This window comes from Macrotis lagotis, chromosome 1 (genome assembly GCF_037893015.1).
Source record: "Macrotis lagotis isolate mMagLag1 chromosome 1, bilby.v1.9.chrom.fasta, whole genome shotgun sequence".
Classification (NCBI taxonomy): Eukaryota; Metazoa; Chordata; class Mammalia; order Peramelemorphia; family Peramelidae; genus Macrotis; species Macrotis lagotis.
The window spans coordinates 208,079,040-208,096,126 of NC_133658.1; the positions used below are offsets into that span (position 1 = coordinate 208,079,040).

General features: G+C 36.3%; 1 protein-coding gene across 9 annotated transcripts in view; it reads left to right on the forward strand.

Annotated features, from left to right (window-relative positions):
* ALLC (allantoicase) overlaps positions 1–16,519 on the forward strand; it is a 64,051-nt gene extending 47,532 nt beyond the window's left edge. For all 9 annotated transcript variants that reach the window (XM_074209590.1, XM_074209591.1, XM_074209593.1 and 6 more), the window contains 5 exons: positions 1,448–1,603; positions 3,766–3,839; positions 6,399–6,507; positions 12,086–12,210; positions 16,075–16,519. In XM_074209590.1, coding sequence (XP_074065691.1) covers positions 1,448–1,603; positions 3,766–3,839; positions 6,399–6,507; positions 12,086–12,210; positions 16,075–16,305 — 695 coding nt within the window. In that variant the 3' untranslated portion in view covers positions 16,306–16,519. The remainder of the gene's footprint in view (positions 1–1,447; positions 1,604–3,765; positions 3,840–6,398; positions 6,508–12,085; positions 12,211–16,074) is intronic.
* Positions 16,520–17,087: the final 568 nt, after the last annotated feature.

Sequence of the window (17,087 nt, forward strand, 5' to 3'; positions counted from 1 at the left end):
CACATACATTCAGGGGAGTAGTGGCCAAAGAGAAATATTTTTGGTTTAGAAAGTCATCACTTTGGTTTAGAAAGTGAGTAGAGTCAGAAGGAAAGATTCAGGACACATTTTTTCCAGTAGCAATGGTAGTGTCGATTTTTTGAGGGTTCTAGAGAAGGAACAAACTTGAATGGTGGGGTAAAGTGAAATATGAATAAATATAGTGAGGTAGATAAGCACACTAACCAATCAAGATAGCATATCCCTATGGTAGGAGTTTTAGAGCAGAAAGGGTTAAAAGTCCCCTATGGCATTATCTCTTATTCAGAGGGTACAGTAGGTCACTGACAGGCAAGAAGATGGACTGGGATATCTGTGTATAAGAAATTCAACTGGAATAAAATATGGCTAAGGAATTCATCATACGGGTTCTGCATGGGTTCAAGTCTCAACTCTGCTACTTGTATAAATATCAAATACAGTTAGCTCTTCCACAACATGGGGTTTGGGGCATGACACCCTCAAGATCTGGAAAATCTCTGCAAATTTTTTGACCCTCCCTTCTTACCAGAGAAGATCTGATTGTTTTCTTTTTCTTTTATGGGGTGTTAACAGTACCTTATTGAAAATTTGGGTTAAGTATTTGGTCATAGACTATATTATAAAATATTATACTTATATTTTATGCATTTCTGTGATTCTAAACTTTTTCTGTCATTTGCTGATCTTCATGTGTTTTCCATGGTTTCCTCAAAACTCCCCTCAAAATTCATATTTAATTTCTTATCCTGACCCAAGATACATTGAGACTATGATGAGGAAAATTGTGATGTGGAAGGGATAATGGTAGTCACTTTTCTCTCTGGCCCTTGATTTCCAAATCTGAGGTAGATAGTTTCTAAGCTGTCTTCTAGTGCTAATTCTATTAACTGATTCACTATAATCTAGCTTTGGCTAAAGTATTGCTACAAATTTCCAATAGTCTAGTAAATTGTAGTATTTTAAGGAAGAAGAAAATGAACTCTGAGAATATTACATCCATATATTGCTAAATAATATCAGTACTTTATTCTATGTGGAGGTAGTTTGTTACATGGAAAGTACTATGAATAGGGAGTCAGGAGATTTGGATAACAGTCCCGACTTGCCAGTAATGCCCAATATATCCATGGGCAAGTGATTAATGCCTAATATATCCATGGGCAAGTGATTTCTCCTTTTTAGACTTAGATTTACTCATCTATAAAGTGAAATTGTTGGAACAAATGATCTCTGGTTCTAATAATCTATGAATAATCCATGATCAAGTTTATAAAATGGAGGGAATATTCCCAATACTATGTAAATTTGTGGTGACTTTGGAAAGGTGTAAGGGTTGAGATATTGACATTGGTTGGGTAGTTAAATTTTGGGATTACAAAAAATTCTAAAAAGCAAAGTAATTTGTTTTTCCTCATATTTTTTTCAGATGGTGGAATTGCACGTCTACGGGTCTATGGTACTGGGCAAAAAGACTGGTCTGCTGTTGATCCTAAAGAAATGATTGATCTTGTGTCAATGGTACTTGGAGGAGTTTGTGTGGGTTATAGCAATGCCCATTTTGGCCATCCAAAAAATATTATAGGTAAATAAATAGTTCTGTGTTTTTTTTTTTTGATTAAAAAATTTAGAATCCAGAAAAAATAATAGTGGCAAGTTCTAGAAGCTGGTTTCTCATCTTACTTATGCTCCTTCCTACTTCTATTAACATTGAGCAAGTTCCTTTTCTTTTGGGGGACTCAATTTTTTCCCCTAAAATCAGGAAATTAATATAGATCAGATGTCAAAATAGGGCAGCCCACTGCTAGAACCAGAAATCCTTTTTCTATTTGTTTGACATTAAGGTAAAGATTATGAAGAATCATGCCCTCAAATTTCTTTTAAGACATTCAATGAGGTGAGTGAATTTTTGGATGTTTAAGGAATCAATACTACGAATTTCAATCTAGGACAGAGTACCAGTTAACCTTCCCTAGTTATGGGGAAGTGAGAATTCCCTCACAGTTATTATATGAAAATTGAAAATAATTCTTCAGTCCCCTTTTGCATGATCATTTAATAAGAATGTCAATAGCTCAGGAACCTGGGGCAACTGCCCACCCCCCTTTTAATAGTCTCATAGAATCTTTGGATTGGAAGAAACCTTCAAGGTCTCTTCTGATATACTCCTATATTAGCTTACTGAAAGGTGGTCATCTAGCTCCGGGTTAAGACTTTTCATGACTATCAGTCCCAATATCTAGCTCCAAAATAGTCTGTTATATTATTGTACAGATCTGGTAGAAAGTGATTGCTGAGGTTTGCCAAAATATTCACCCTCTTACTATAGATCCATTCTTTGAATGATAGGCAGAACAGGATGATTCTGCCTCCCTCTTACATTTTTGATCATGATATATTAGAAAGAGTCAAATGGGAGGTAAATAGATTGGTTAGGTTTTTGCAGTAGTATAGGCAAAGAACCTTTTAAACATTTGAAGATAGGTTTTGGTTCCTCTCCATTAAATCTCTTCTCCAAAATAAACATTTCTAATTCTTCTAAGTAATCTTATTGATGCTAAGTTCTCAGCATTTATTTTAAAAGTTCACAGGGCTATGATCAGGACAGTAATAGATTGCAATAAATTTAGTCTATTCTCAGTTCTCACCCAAGTTTTTTTTCCATAAAGAATGTGTGTGTGGGGCGGCTAGGTGGCGCAGTGGATGGAGCACTGGCTCTGGAGTCAGGAGTACCTGAGTTCAAATCTGCCCTCAGACACATAATAATTACCTAGCTGTGTGGCCTTGGGCAAGCCACTTAACCCCATTGCCTTGCAAAAAAACTAAAAACAAAAAAAAGAATGTGTTTGTGTGTGTGTGTGTGTGTGTGTGTGTGTAGAGCCCAAATAGGGCATCATGTTTTGGGAGAGGGGTGTGTGGAAAGGAGGAAGGAAAAGTTTCATTTCTCAACTAGGTAATAATGGGGGAGTGAGTTTGTCTAATTGTACATCTATGGGTTTCAGGATTTTGAGTATCACCTGGAATTGTTTCTTTTTTCTTCTATCTAGCTGCCTGCCTGAGTCAACAATTCCCATAGTCATTCAATCATTGAACGATAAGTTCTTCTAAATGCCTACTATGTGCCGCATACCTTGCCAAGTACTAGGAACACAAAAACATAATGGAGGCAATACCTTCCTTCAAGTAACTCCCATTCTATTAGTTAGAGGGCTCAGGGAAATCATATGTATTTGTTCTACTCTGGCAGCTGCTGTGGGCCTAAAGTTAAATGGGATATTCCAAAAGTATTCTAATCAGCAAAAGCCCAGACTTTGGTAGGTGAGACAAGGTCTCTGAGGTCATGGAACCCAGCAGGGGTTATAACACCAATACCTGTAATTACCGTCTACAATATTATATGATAAGTACTTTAGAGAGGTTCAAAGTCCCATATGAAGTCTGAGAAGGTAGATGGTTACTGACCTAAGGGACCAACCAGGGGGATTTTATCATAAGAAGCAGATCAATAGTAGTATTAACACTCTTTCCTAATTTTTGGATTAGGTCATTGAGAACTAAAAGCTAAAATAACATTTATTAGTCCTGTGGTTATGCCTGAATTTATGGGTTCATTAACTTTAATTCAAATAATATATGCTGGAATGCTTAGGTAGTTAGAGCTTGTAATTGAATTACCCCTTATGAATGCCTTGTTACTTTTTGAAAGAAAATTATATAACATGCTGCTGCATATTATTTTTCAATAAGGTATTGGAAAGGCAAAATCCATGGCTGATGGCTGGGAGACTGCAAGAAGATTGGACAGGCCACCAATAATAGAAGTAAGGAGATGAAATGTGATTATGGTTTGTAAATATGATTCAGTTCAACAAATATCTTAATCACCTATAATATGAGACCTTAGACTAGGTCCTAGGGGGATAAACAAAGACAATCTTCTCTACTCTTCAGGGCTTTATTTGGAAGGTTCTGGGAGAGCAAACAACAGTTATACAGTTATATAGATATTTATAAAAAACAAATACAGTATATTTTGAGGAGGAAGAAAACACTAACAGTTAGATCAGGAAAAGTTTCCTGTAAGAGGTGGGTGGCACCTGAACTAAGGCCTGAAGGGAAAATTAGACTCTGGAGAGGTATCAGTAATGAGGGAACAAAGTCCAGAAGTTAGGGGCCAGTCTATGCAAAGTAGAAGTTGGGAAATTGGATGCTAAGATTCGGGGAATAGCAAGTAGACCAGTTTGGTTGGAATGTAGTCTGTGTGAAGAGGAGTAATGTACAGAAACTGAAAAATTTCTAAATTTTTCTAAAAAAAGTTAAAAAAGTTCTTAATTCTGTCCAAAGCTGCTATAAATGCTACTTATAGAAATTTTGAGATTGCTGTTTGTAGAAATTAGGGATTTTGAATAGTACTTGGAAGAACTCTGAATTCAGCTGTGCTGGCCTTACTGTTGGTGATGGTACCTTGGAAAGCATGCTGGGCCTGGAGACAGGAAGACTTGTCTTCATGAGTTCAAAACTGGCCTCAGATACTTACTAGCTATGTGACTTTGGACAAGTCACTTATCCCTGTTTACCTCAATTTTCTCATTTGTAAAATAAGCTATAGAAGGGAATGGCAAACCACTTAAGGTACATGTCAAGAAAACCCCATATGAGGTTATGAAGAATCGGACACAACTGAACTTGATATTACTACGTTCTGGGGATATTCAATCACCAAACATTTATCAAATGTTTACTATGTTCCAAGCACTGTGCTGAAATCTGGTGTTAGAAAAACAAAAAAGAATTTTTGCCCTCAGGAGCTTACTTTCTTAATCTATGCTTATTGCTTCTGAAATCAACTTTTAAGTAAAATAAAAATTTACTTGACAGATTTTGGGAGAAGTCTTTTCAAATTAATGTTGCTTAATATTTCAGAAATATAAATCACATGCCTGAGTGTGTGTTATAGAGAGTAGGGCTTTTAGTTAATACTTGGGCTCACGTCCTTTCTGATACATATCAAGTCTGGGACTGCTGGCAAGTTATTTTCAAACTCAGTATAAGCCCTTCTAGAGTCTTTTTGTTGTTGTTGCTGTTTTGGTTAATTTGCATTGTGGAGGAAGTTTTCTTACTCGAAATTCCTTATGCCTTTGAAATCACTATCTTGACAGCCTGGGGGAAAATGATAAACAGTATGAGAATTTACAACTGAAAGGGGGGGTGATAGTAGTAGCTAGAATTCACTCAACTGCTCTTTTTTATCTTAGAAATCATTGAATAGAGGAAGACCTTTAAAGATTTGGGCACATTCCAACTAACTATATGAGAAAATGTGGAGGAGTGGTCATTTTTATTTTTGGAGGCAGTACCCATATTGAAGTTTCAGAAACACTGAAATATAGGTCATTGAATAGAAAATATTCTTTGCTGCTTTCTAGTATCTGTAATTTCATTTTTTTGTGACTGAAAAATATTTTTTCCACTGATAAAGATTCCAATGCCTCTTTTACCTATAAATTGTGATTGAAAATGAAGCCCCAAACACCCCATATATTCCTTTGTAGCTCATTCTATATGGGTAAGTTTGGTTAGGCTGGTCTTCAGGTATTGGACTATATCCCTTTGACTTCTACCTGAAGACTTCTGCTTGGATTGTACTTAGTTAGTAAAGCTCTGATATCACCACCATACCATAGTGAGGATCCAGAAGAGGACTGCCATGGAAATTCCAAAAAAACGTAGAAAAACAAAGTAAAACAACTGTTCTCTATATAATGCAAAGACAAAAATTTCCATTTTGTTTGGTCTGATACCTACTCTTCCTTGCACTTTACCACTAGGCTTTATTTTAATTATTCCGTAGGTCTATGGTATAGAATATCGGTTTCCTGTATATGGAAGTAAATCAGCTGGAGGATTGATACTTAGTGAATGATCTCATGGCTCAGTTATGACCAAATATTGGGAATTTGGAGGGCTAGGGGGTGTTTATCAAAGAAATATATTCCTTCCAATTAATTTTCAATCAAATTCAAAGCAAAATTTTTCAGGTGTATCTTGGTTTTAAAACGAAACTTTTGAATAATTGGACAAGTCCCATTATGAAAATATATGAATAAGGATACTGAATGATAGGGAAAAATATGGAGGGATTTCTACCTACATTGTTGGAAGCATATCTATATTGATGAAATTACAAATATATTAAAATATAGAAAATCATTGAAATGGGAATAATCTTTGATACTTGGAGATTTCCAGGATTTGAAATTAAGAGAACATGGGAAAATACTTAAAATTTGAAATTCAATCTTAATTTTTTCCTGCTTATTTTTATGGTTAGTTTTTAAAGGAGGTTTCAAGTATGTCTATTCTTTTTTTTCAAATCATAGGCTGATAAAGACGGAATTCTTCTGGTACCTGGTAGTGAATGGGCGATTTTCAGACTGGCACATCCTGGTATAGTCACTCAAGTAGAGATAGACACACATTATTTTAAAGGTAAATGAAATTCCATTAACATATACACTGAATGTTTAGTTGTGGGAAACGAGTGAACCAGACTGACTCCATCTTATAACTTAATTCTGGAGCTAGCTAAGTTCCCTTTTCTCCAGTTATGGGTCTAGTCCAATGTCTGTTTTGTGAGAAAGTTTTATTCAGTTATGGAAATCAAGAGAAAACTTGCATTGTTTAAACCTGGCTCTGAATGGCTGGGAAGCTGGACCACCTCTACTTATTGCTTAGAGATACTTAACCAAGGACCTAGTTTATCCAGTTAGATACAAAGAATGATGAAAGGAGTTTTTTCACAGTTGTACATCTCAAGCAACCTAATATGTCTTATTGGAAAACTGTCTCCATACTGACCAATCAGTTATTTTTTTCATGTTCCTTTGATTGTTTACAGACACTTGGGCAGAGGTATTTAGGGATTTAAACCTGTTTGCTCTCCACCTCCCAACTTGGAAAGTCTCTAATCTTTTAATAGAATTTAATAGAATTTTTAATAGAATTTAATAGAATTACCCAGATTACTCATGCTGTATCGTTTCCTTTTGCTTAATTGGTCTTATTTAATTATTTTTAATGTACAAAAATCTGTCTTGCCCTGTGAGGTCCAGCCCTAAGGTGAGGATGGGACAAGGTCCCAATTTCTTAGGCAATTGAAAAGCATTGTTTAAAAAATTGGAGTGCTTGGAAACTCAGATCTTTGTTTCCTCAGTCATTTCATCTTTCACCTGCCACTGCGCATAAGCATTATTAATGATTAGTTGGGCAGAAATTCAGGATAAGCCACTTGCATACTTTAGGCAAAGCACAAAAAATTGCAAGGAAGTTGGTGGCATTTCTTGCAATTAAGACATGGAGGTTGACATCTCAAAATGAATTCCTTTATGTCCTGAAAGTTATTAATATTATTTCTAGTATCACTAATACATGTATCTATAGTAGAGTTCAGGATCTAACTCTGAGATTTCGACTGTGTGGCCCAGGGAGTGGGAAAATCACTTAACCTTTCAGTGTCTCAGTGATTCCCTAAGATTATACATTTCAGAGAAGATATTGATATGCTTTGGTGGAAGGAGTTTCTGCACCAGGATTTTAATCATTGAGTGTTCCTAGTACTTACGGAATTCTATGTAAAGTGGGGTAAAAAAATCCTTTGTATAATTTGTGCAATGCTTCTTGCTCACCATTACTGTTGGAAAAGAAATAGTTTGATTCTCCTCCTGTGGGGGTCCAGCCTCCGTGGGGTCCTTGGAACTTGATAGGAGGGATAGAGTAGGCAAAATGAGTTGAGTCAACAAGTGGGTAAAGGCAGGAGCAGGTTGACTGACTGTCAGCTGCTTAGATTTATTTTTATAGTCTTAGAATTATACAAAACAAGCAAACTAAAATCATTTCCTTGGTTACAAAAGTATACAATTTTCATCATTAATCACATAGTTCATATGGTTACAAGTTTGATCATGTAGTGGTTACAAGTGTGATTATCAATCATGTAATTAATTTTCTTGTCCCTGCTCAGACTGTGATGACCTCAACCTACCTGTTGCCTAGTTTGTTGCTGCATAGTAAAGTTATTGATTAAACAGAACTTTCCTTAGAATAATCTTTGATATAATTTGTTTAATGGAATGCTTCTATGTTTTTGTACCGCATATGTAATGTTTTTGATATGCTCCCTTGACAACCTATAGTGAGGGTAGCTATGCTTGTCTACCTGTCCGTTGACTCCTTCAATAACTAATTTTCCTTTCAGCCCTTGTTGGTAGATGCTACAGTTTCTATGACTTTTTATTCTTTGCCAAATAAACTAAGGCTGTTAGAGTTCACATATTGGTTACCTATACTAACTATTCTCTCACCATCTTTATCATATATTCCTGAGTATGATAAGGGGGGGCAAAACTGCTAATTTCCCTGGAATTCTATCTGACCCATCTTGTATCTGGTTTCCCTATATATATTCTGACATCTCCCTGGAACTCCCAGTGCTGTGTCTTCCAAAGATTTCATAATGCTGAAGCCTTTTGTATGTCTCAGGGAGAGGCAGTCCTGCTAAATTTGGACAGAGTTCACAATCTGTTTTATTCAAGGAATTTCTCTGAAATCCTTCCTTTATAGTCATTCCACTATTAGGATGAGTAAGTTTTGCAATCAATAATAGACCTATAAATATGGGTATACATGGAATCCCTATATATATTGAAGAAGGAAATGTTGTTCCATCAGGCAGTGTGACTGCCCTGAGTCTTGCCGCGACTGTGTCAAACAGCTTAGAGACCCTGGCTCCCAACATCCTCCCTTCCTCCTCCAGCACCATGTTGTTAACAAACATCCTTTCTCTGGGGCAACCCCCTCTAACACCTAGGACCCTTTCCCTATAAAAGTGGGAATTCACAAAGGGCCTTATATTAGCATTTCTACCTTTTATGTGTTATCACCAGTTGTAGAATAAAAAGATTTATCTCCCTGATCAAGGAATCTCATGTGCCAGTGGGATTTGGGGAAAAGCAGGTATTTTGTTAGCAGACAGGGAAGTTCCTCCACCATTTCATACTGAAGGTCCGATAGACATTTCAAATTCAATAAGTCTGAAACATGACTCATCTTTTGACCCATCTTCCCTTTATTTTTTCTGCCCAACTTTTCTCCATCCCTTCTAAACTTTTCTTTTTCTGTCAGTATCACTATTTTTCTAGTTTCCCAGGTTCTCAAACCCAGCAATATTTATTATTATTATGTCCATATTATTATGACTTCCTGAGGCTAGAGGGACTGGAGGCATATTCAGGAGTGGTGGATCTTCCCATTACTTTTCTTTTAAGTTTCTCTGAGAGTTTACCAGGACCTTGCATTATGAGAAGCTGGATTTTCATGACTCAGATAGGCAGTAATATAAAGAGCATTGAATTCAGAGATTTGGATTTTATTCTTGGATATACTATTTATTGAATAGGTGACCTTGGGAAGTTATTTAATATCTTTGAGTCTCAGTTTTCTCATCTATAAAGAGGGGGAATTGGATTGGATGATTTCTAAGGATCCTTTCAGATCTCAATCATATGATTTCTTACTGCCTCCTATGGACTTGGAATTATATCCTAATTGTGTTACTTTTTAATTGTGAAACTTGTGTAAGTCACCTCTCTCTGGATCTTAGTTTCCCCTTTTATAAAATGAAAGAATCAGTCTGTGTGACCTTCATGGTCCCAAATCCTCTGATTCTTTGACTTCTAAAGGGCTCTGTGAAGAAGGGGAAGACCACCATCTCTGATTGAGATGGACCTATTGCAAAAGAAAATCAGAGTCTTAGGGTTGGGAGGACCACAGAAATCAATATAGACTTATCAGTACTGAAAAAAATAAGTGACCAGTCTCTGCTTGACTCCTGTTGAGGTGAAAACCTATAACTCCTCAAGGCAGCTCATTTCATTTTTTGGATTAGCTCTAATTGTTAGAAAGTTTTTTTAAGTTAAAATCTCCTTCTCTGCACCTTCTATTTTGCCCATTAGTTATACCCCTAGGAATAAGCAGAACAAGTCTAATATATTTACCACTTGACAATCCTGAAAATACTTAAAGACAGTTCTCAAGTCCTTCCTGAGTCTTCTCTCTGTTTCTTCAAAAAGGTTCTCATATGGCAATTTCTTCAGTCCTTTTACCATCCTGATCATTTTTTTTTTCTGAGCAACAATAAGCCTAGACTGGAAGTACCATGAATCCTTGTTATGGTACAATGGAAAATTGCTGCATCTGGAGGCAGAAGCCTGAGATCAAATCCCAGCTTTGCTACTTACTAATTATGTGACCTTGGGCAAGTCAAATAACCTTTCTGGGTCTATGTTTCCTCATCTGTAAAAATGCGAGGATTGCACTGGATAACCTCTAAAGTTCCTTTAAACTCTAATCTATGTTTCTGTGAGCTCCCACTATACATCCTCAAAACTGTAAGGAGTTTATTGAGCAGGGGAGTGACTGACATGAATTAAGGAAAAACTTTTTTGGTAGCTAATTAGAGGGTGGGTTGGTATAGGGAGAGAGACTTGAGGATGGAACCTTTAATTCGGAGGCTAGTAGAATCATCCACATAAGAGGAATTGAGGACTTGAAATGGAGTGGTAGCTATGTGAGTGGACAGAAAGGTATATTTACAGGAGAAGAGATGGGGAAATGACAAGATACAGCAATGGTTTGGTTGTGTGAGATGAGTAAGGGTGAGGAATTGAGGATGTCATTGGATGACTAGAAGAATGGTAGTGCCCCAGACAAAATAGATAAATTTAGCAGAGAGGAGGGTTTTGCTTGTTTGCTTGTTGTTTTGTGGAAAGATAATGAGTTCTGATATGGTCATACTGAGTTTGAGATGTCTCTGAAACAATCAATTTGAAATTTCATAGAAAATTTTGGTTTCCATATTTGGTGACTTTTATCTGCTTCTTTATTAAAATATCTATGCGAATGACTCATATACATGTATATATATGTATGTTTGCACATACAAGCACATATACACATATATTCAATCCAAGTCCCTCTCCTTAGCTCCAGTCCCACTAAACCACCAATTGCCTAAAAATATACTGTCTTTCTGCAAGTTCCTTAATTTTCACTTATATACCCCCTGACACCTTTCTTCCCTCAACACCTCTAGGACCACACAGTCATCACAACCCTCTTTCTATCCTTACTTTTCCTTTCCTCCAAGGTCTTAGAGATTAATTAAAAGGTAGTGCTTCCCACAAAAATATTGGGATCTCCTTTCTTAGGTCCTCTTCTCCTACACACACAAGTTCTCACTGAAACCCTAATAATGGAGAGATAATTCTGGACAAATATAGACCATGGTAGAACACTGAAACCCTTGACTACAGTGTACTTTGTTTATGCAGAATATTTGTTATCACAGCCCTATATATCTTATTTTATTGTTACATTAGAAAATATGATGCCGCCATGAAAATATTATCCTAGTTTCATGATAATTCCAGATGTGCCAAATAGCAGCATGCAAGTGATTAAATTTGTAGACTGGGAAGTTTATCAAAGACATTCCACCTTCCAGGCTAGAATATTATTCATTTAAACTTAATGTGCCTGACAATTAACATATGTCAGGCTATCCCTCATGCCTAGAAAAACATATCCTCATTTATTCTTTGAGACAATGGCAGCCTGGTCATATACTGAATGACCCACTTTGACAATTATCTGTTTCTCTCTCTCTCTCTCTCTCTCTCTCTCTCTCTCTCTCTCTGTCTCTATCTCTTTTTGTTTCTGTCACAGTCTCTCTCTGTTCTCTGTATCTCTGTCTCTGTTTCTCTATCTCTCTGTCTCTGTCTCTCTCTCTGACTTTCTGTGTCTCTCTCTGTCTCTCTTGCCTTTGTCTGTCTCTGTCTGTTTCTGTCTGTCTCTGTCTCTGTCTCTCATTCCCTAGTTCAAATTTAGACTTTGGAAAGATAGATTATCCCTATCTTAGCTTTCAGCAAAAAGTTTTGTGCCTGACATCAGCAAGAGCCCTGTACTAATGACTAAGTAGGTTACTGCCCATGTCTCCTTTCTCTTCTATTAGGTAATTATCCAGACACCTGCAAACTTGAGGGTTGTGTTTTAACGACTCCAGAGGAAGAAGAAGGTATTTTGCAAAAGTGGCATTTACCAAATGTCAAATGGAAACTGCTGCTTCCTGTCACAAAGGTGAGTTGAGTGACTAGCCTAGATACTGTTTGCTCCCAAAATGTTTAGGTTAGCATTAGGTGAGTAATTGGCCAAAATGCCTGTTTTGGGAGAAGTTATGACTTGACACAATCTCTTCTGTGAAGTGAAGTTGAACATCAATCAACAAGCTCTTATTAAGGACATAGGTACTATATTAGGGAGGAATTAGATACAAGAAGGAAAAATTCCCTAATTTTAAGGAACTTAAATTTTAGTGGGAGACAACAAACTTGGTTATAAATATACACAGAATAAAGAAGGAATGGAACAGGTAGTTATTAAGCAACTACCATGTACCAGGCACTATGTAAACAATTTACAAATATCTTGTTTGATCCTGACAAAATCCCTGACAATTAGAGGTTATTATTCTCCTCAATTTACAGTATAGGAAAATGAGGTTAAGTGATTGCCCAAGGGCATACAACTAGTAAGTGTTTAAATCCAGATTTGAGCTTAGGTCTTCCTGATTTCAGGTCTGATGATCTACCCACTGTGCCATCTAGCAGTTTCCTCTAAAAGAGAGAATGGAAAAAAAGCATAAAAGAGAAGCCAGTTTCCCAAGCCAGTTTCCCTGATCAACTTTGAATAACAATATCTATCCATTTGCAAATTTATATGATAGATGAGCACCTAGTAGATTTTAGATTTCCATATTTTTGCATTTCTTAGTAATGACTTCTATTTAGAATAGTATGTTCAAACAATTCGTAGTTTCATCTTCAATGGATTTGTGATCTCTTAGATCCCTGAGGCATCTAGATAATGCAATGGGTAGAGTGCTGGATCTGGAGTTAGAAAGACCTGAGTTCAAATATGGCTTCAGATATTTACTAGCTATGTAATCTTGGATAAATCAAATAATGTCTGTTTGCTTCAGTTCCTTAGCTGTAGAATGAATAGAATGAATAGCAGCTACTTGTGATCCAGTGAATTAATATTTGTCAAATGCTTAGTTCTTAATATTTTTTCTCCCTCTTTCTTCCCCTCCCCTCCCTTCCTCTCCCCTCCTCTTCATTTCCCTTCTTTTCCCTTCACTATATTCTAAGTAACTTTAAATTTATGATCCTAAGATTTGAACTTTGTTATGAATAAAGGTCTTCCTTTCTCTTTACAATGCCTATATTAGCACATAGCCCTACTCAAGAAAAAGAGGGATCTCAAAGAGAGCCTAGAATCGTAGAAGCCAAATGGAATCATTTTCTTTTCTATTAAGTCCATTATCTCTCTCTCTCTCTCTAATCTACATATATATATATATATCTACATTTATATAATATATAAAATTTTTTTGAAGGTGGTTAAGGCTAATAAAGTCAATAGTATCTGTCTTCCTTGCTAGAGTAGCATTCATCAGTATCTCTCAGTGCTAATAATCATGGATTAGGGGAAGGAATATTCCCATTGGGTCCTAGATTCAGGAGGCTCAAGTCAAAACTCTGTTTTGCCATTGAGTGTATGACCTTGAGCAAGTGTCGTCACCTGTAAATTAAGGATTCTAATAAGCACATTCAGAGGTCTGGTTCATGAAAATTAATTTGTAAATCTTGGAACATAATGGAAAAGTTAGTTATTCTTAATATTATTATGGGATATCAGATCTGGAAGTGACCTTTAATAACATTTTAGTCCCCAGCTGCCTTATTTTGCATTTTACTTAGGTAGCCAGATGACACAGTGGGTTAGGAATCAGAAAGATCAGAGTTCAAATCCTGCATCAGTCATTAGCTGTGTGACTATGGACAAGTCATTTGATCTTTCTGTGTCTGTTATTCCATCTGTAAATTGGGGGTGATAATAGCAGGGGATAATAATAACAACAGGGCTGAGAAATGAATAAAGAGCATCATATAATTTTGATGATGATGATGGTGAGACTGAAGTTCAGAGAGGATAAAAATTTGGCTCAAATCACTGAGTGACAAAACCAAGATTAAATATAGACCTTTTGAAACCCAATGAAGTACTTTTTATATGACTCCAAGCTATCTCCTCTTACTGAACAATATTAGATAGAACTAACAATATCTGCCTTATAGAGTAAATGTATTATACCACTATTTCCCTCTACTACTATTTGAAGGACACACTTCTTTAGCTTCTCCAGAGAAGGAAGTGCTCAGTGTTGGCTGAACAGCTTTGCATTTACATGTCCCTTAACTTCCAGATGTATATAGCTTATTTTCTAATTGCTCATTACTCTTGATTTATTTACATTAAATTTATTTATATTTATTTTGTATATAAACACAAACATAACACAAATATACCCTATACATACATATTTATATATATGTGTATGTACGCATATATGCACATATGTGTATGTATATGTATATGTATATGTATATGTATATGTATATGTATATGTATATGTATATGTATATGTATATGTATATGTATATCTCAAATGCAATTCAATGACTTGCCCAGGGTCACATAGTAAGTATCTGAGGCTACATTTGAACTTAGATCCTCCTGAATTCCAGGGCCAGTGCTCTGTCCTCTGTACCACCTAGCCGCTCCTCCCCAAACAGATCTTGAGTTCCTTTGAGGATAAATGCCATTTCTCCTAGTTGTTTTTTAAACATATTGATCTGACTCTCTTTTCTCTATGTAAGTTATATAATAGTTCTGAGACTATGGAGAAGTTAAGTTGCCTCTCTGAGCCTCAGGCTCCTTTTCTATAAAATGAGATGATCTGGCACATGGTAGATTTAAAAAAAATTGTTGTCTTCATCAAGTGATCTCTTAAGGACTCTTCTAGCTCTAGATACTGTGACCATGATATAAACATTGGTTTGTCAACAAATATTTATTAAGCACCTATTATGTACTAAGAGTTGGGGGGATATAAAAAGAGGCAAAAGATAATTTCTAGCCTCAAGGAGCTAACAGTTTTAGATGCTGAACTTGGATCAGTTGAGAGCTGGATTTGAATCCTTCCCCTAACACTAGATAGCCAGTGATCATGGGTAAATCTTTGCATCTTGGTTTCCTTATCTACCTCCAAGGGGATATTGCGAGGTTCACAATGTACTGAAAGAACATTACACACCTCAAGCCCCAGCCAATGAACATCACCATTACTAGTTTCTGATCCTTGAAACTGTGGCACATGGAAAGTTTTTTTTTTTAACAAGGCAATGGGGTTAAGTGACTTTCCCAAGGTCACACAGCTAGGTAATTATTAAGTGAGGCTGGATTTGAACTTAGGCACTCCTCCAGGGCTGGTGCTCTATCCACTGCACCACATAGCCACCCCAGAAAGCTTTTTTTTTTTTAAGACATAGTTTATGAGTATAGTAGATAATTAATAAAATAGTTATTTGGCTTTCTCTTGTAAATGAGTTGAATCATGGAAGTTGATCAACATGTATATAAGAGTGGGTATGCCAAACAGGTAGAAATCAACTCTGATTGGTTGACAATTAATGAATGAATATTACAATGAGAGATGGGTCTAGTCTAATAATTGTCTGGGTACATGACTCTGATCATATCAGTCATGGATAAAGAGAGACTCATCTCAAGTCAGACTAGTTTCACCTTAGGTAAGCTATTAAATTTATATAAGCTATTCATCCTATACAAACCATGATCAGCAAACCATGGTGGAATAAGAATTCCACTTAGATAAGATGGTCTAGGTGGGGTAAGTTTTTGGGCAAGGTCAGAAATGTCTTTGAAAAACTGGGCTTTTAATGAAAAGATAGAAAGTGGGGATTCCCCTATTCCTACCCCTACATAAATTGGTTATTAATATGAAAGAAAAAATAATTTTTCTAAACTAGCAGTTATGTTCTCATCAAGATTTCTGTCGTCCTTGATTCTCTTCCTCAGTTGTCGTCCCATAAGAAACACTATTTTGGTAGTGCTGTTCTCCAGCTGCAGAATGTCATCACCCATGTGAAAATTACCATTACTCCAGATGGGGGATTGAGCCGACTTCGTCTGAGGGGCTTCCCCAGTTCCATCTGCCTCCTACGGCCCAGTGAAGGAGTGATGTCCTCCAGACGATTCCCTGTGATTGTGCCTTTGAGAACAATGAGTTCTACCTTCAAAATCACTTGAAATTGGGACAGTAGATAAATGTTAAGCATCACGGTAACATGCTTTCTCAACATTTTGAACACCTGAACTTTTAGAAGCATTTGTGCTTTATCTCTTTGAGATCGAGATGATTCCCAGTAAAATAATAAAACATTCCCCCCACCTCCAAGAGATTCATGTATTCTGGATTGTATGAACATTGGCTATTTTGAAATGAAGTTTTCATGCATGGAAATGTAATGTGAGTCTTTGTAAGGGAGCTTTCTATTTCATTTGTTGTAGTTGTTGTTTAGGTGTTGAATTCAGTTGTGTCCAACTCTTCATGACCCCACACCATGACAATATTCTCAATGAAATTTTCTTGGCAATGATACTGGAGTGGTTGTTTCCTTCTCCAATGGATGGAGGTTAAGTGACTTTCCAGATTCACACAGATAGTAAGTGTCTGAGGTAAGATTTGAACTCAGCTCTTCCTTTACTCCAGGTCACCTAGTTGCCTCTTTTTCATCTATAGGAAAATTGTAATTATAGAATACTTTCATTCCATAAGTATATATTTTATATATATATATATATATATATGTATATTTTTCATTCAACAAACATTAAGTATAGTCTGGAGACAAAGGATTTGAGTTCAAGTTCCAACTTTGCCATTTGGTTGACACAGATCTTCATGGAACTTAAGTGGAGTTTATGTTTGAATAAACAAAGCCAGCTAGAAGATAATGGATTTGTAACCAGAGGGTGTGGGTTCTAATCTTGGACTTATCATCTACTACCAGTCTGACATTTGGATCTCA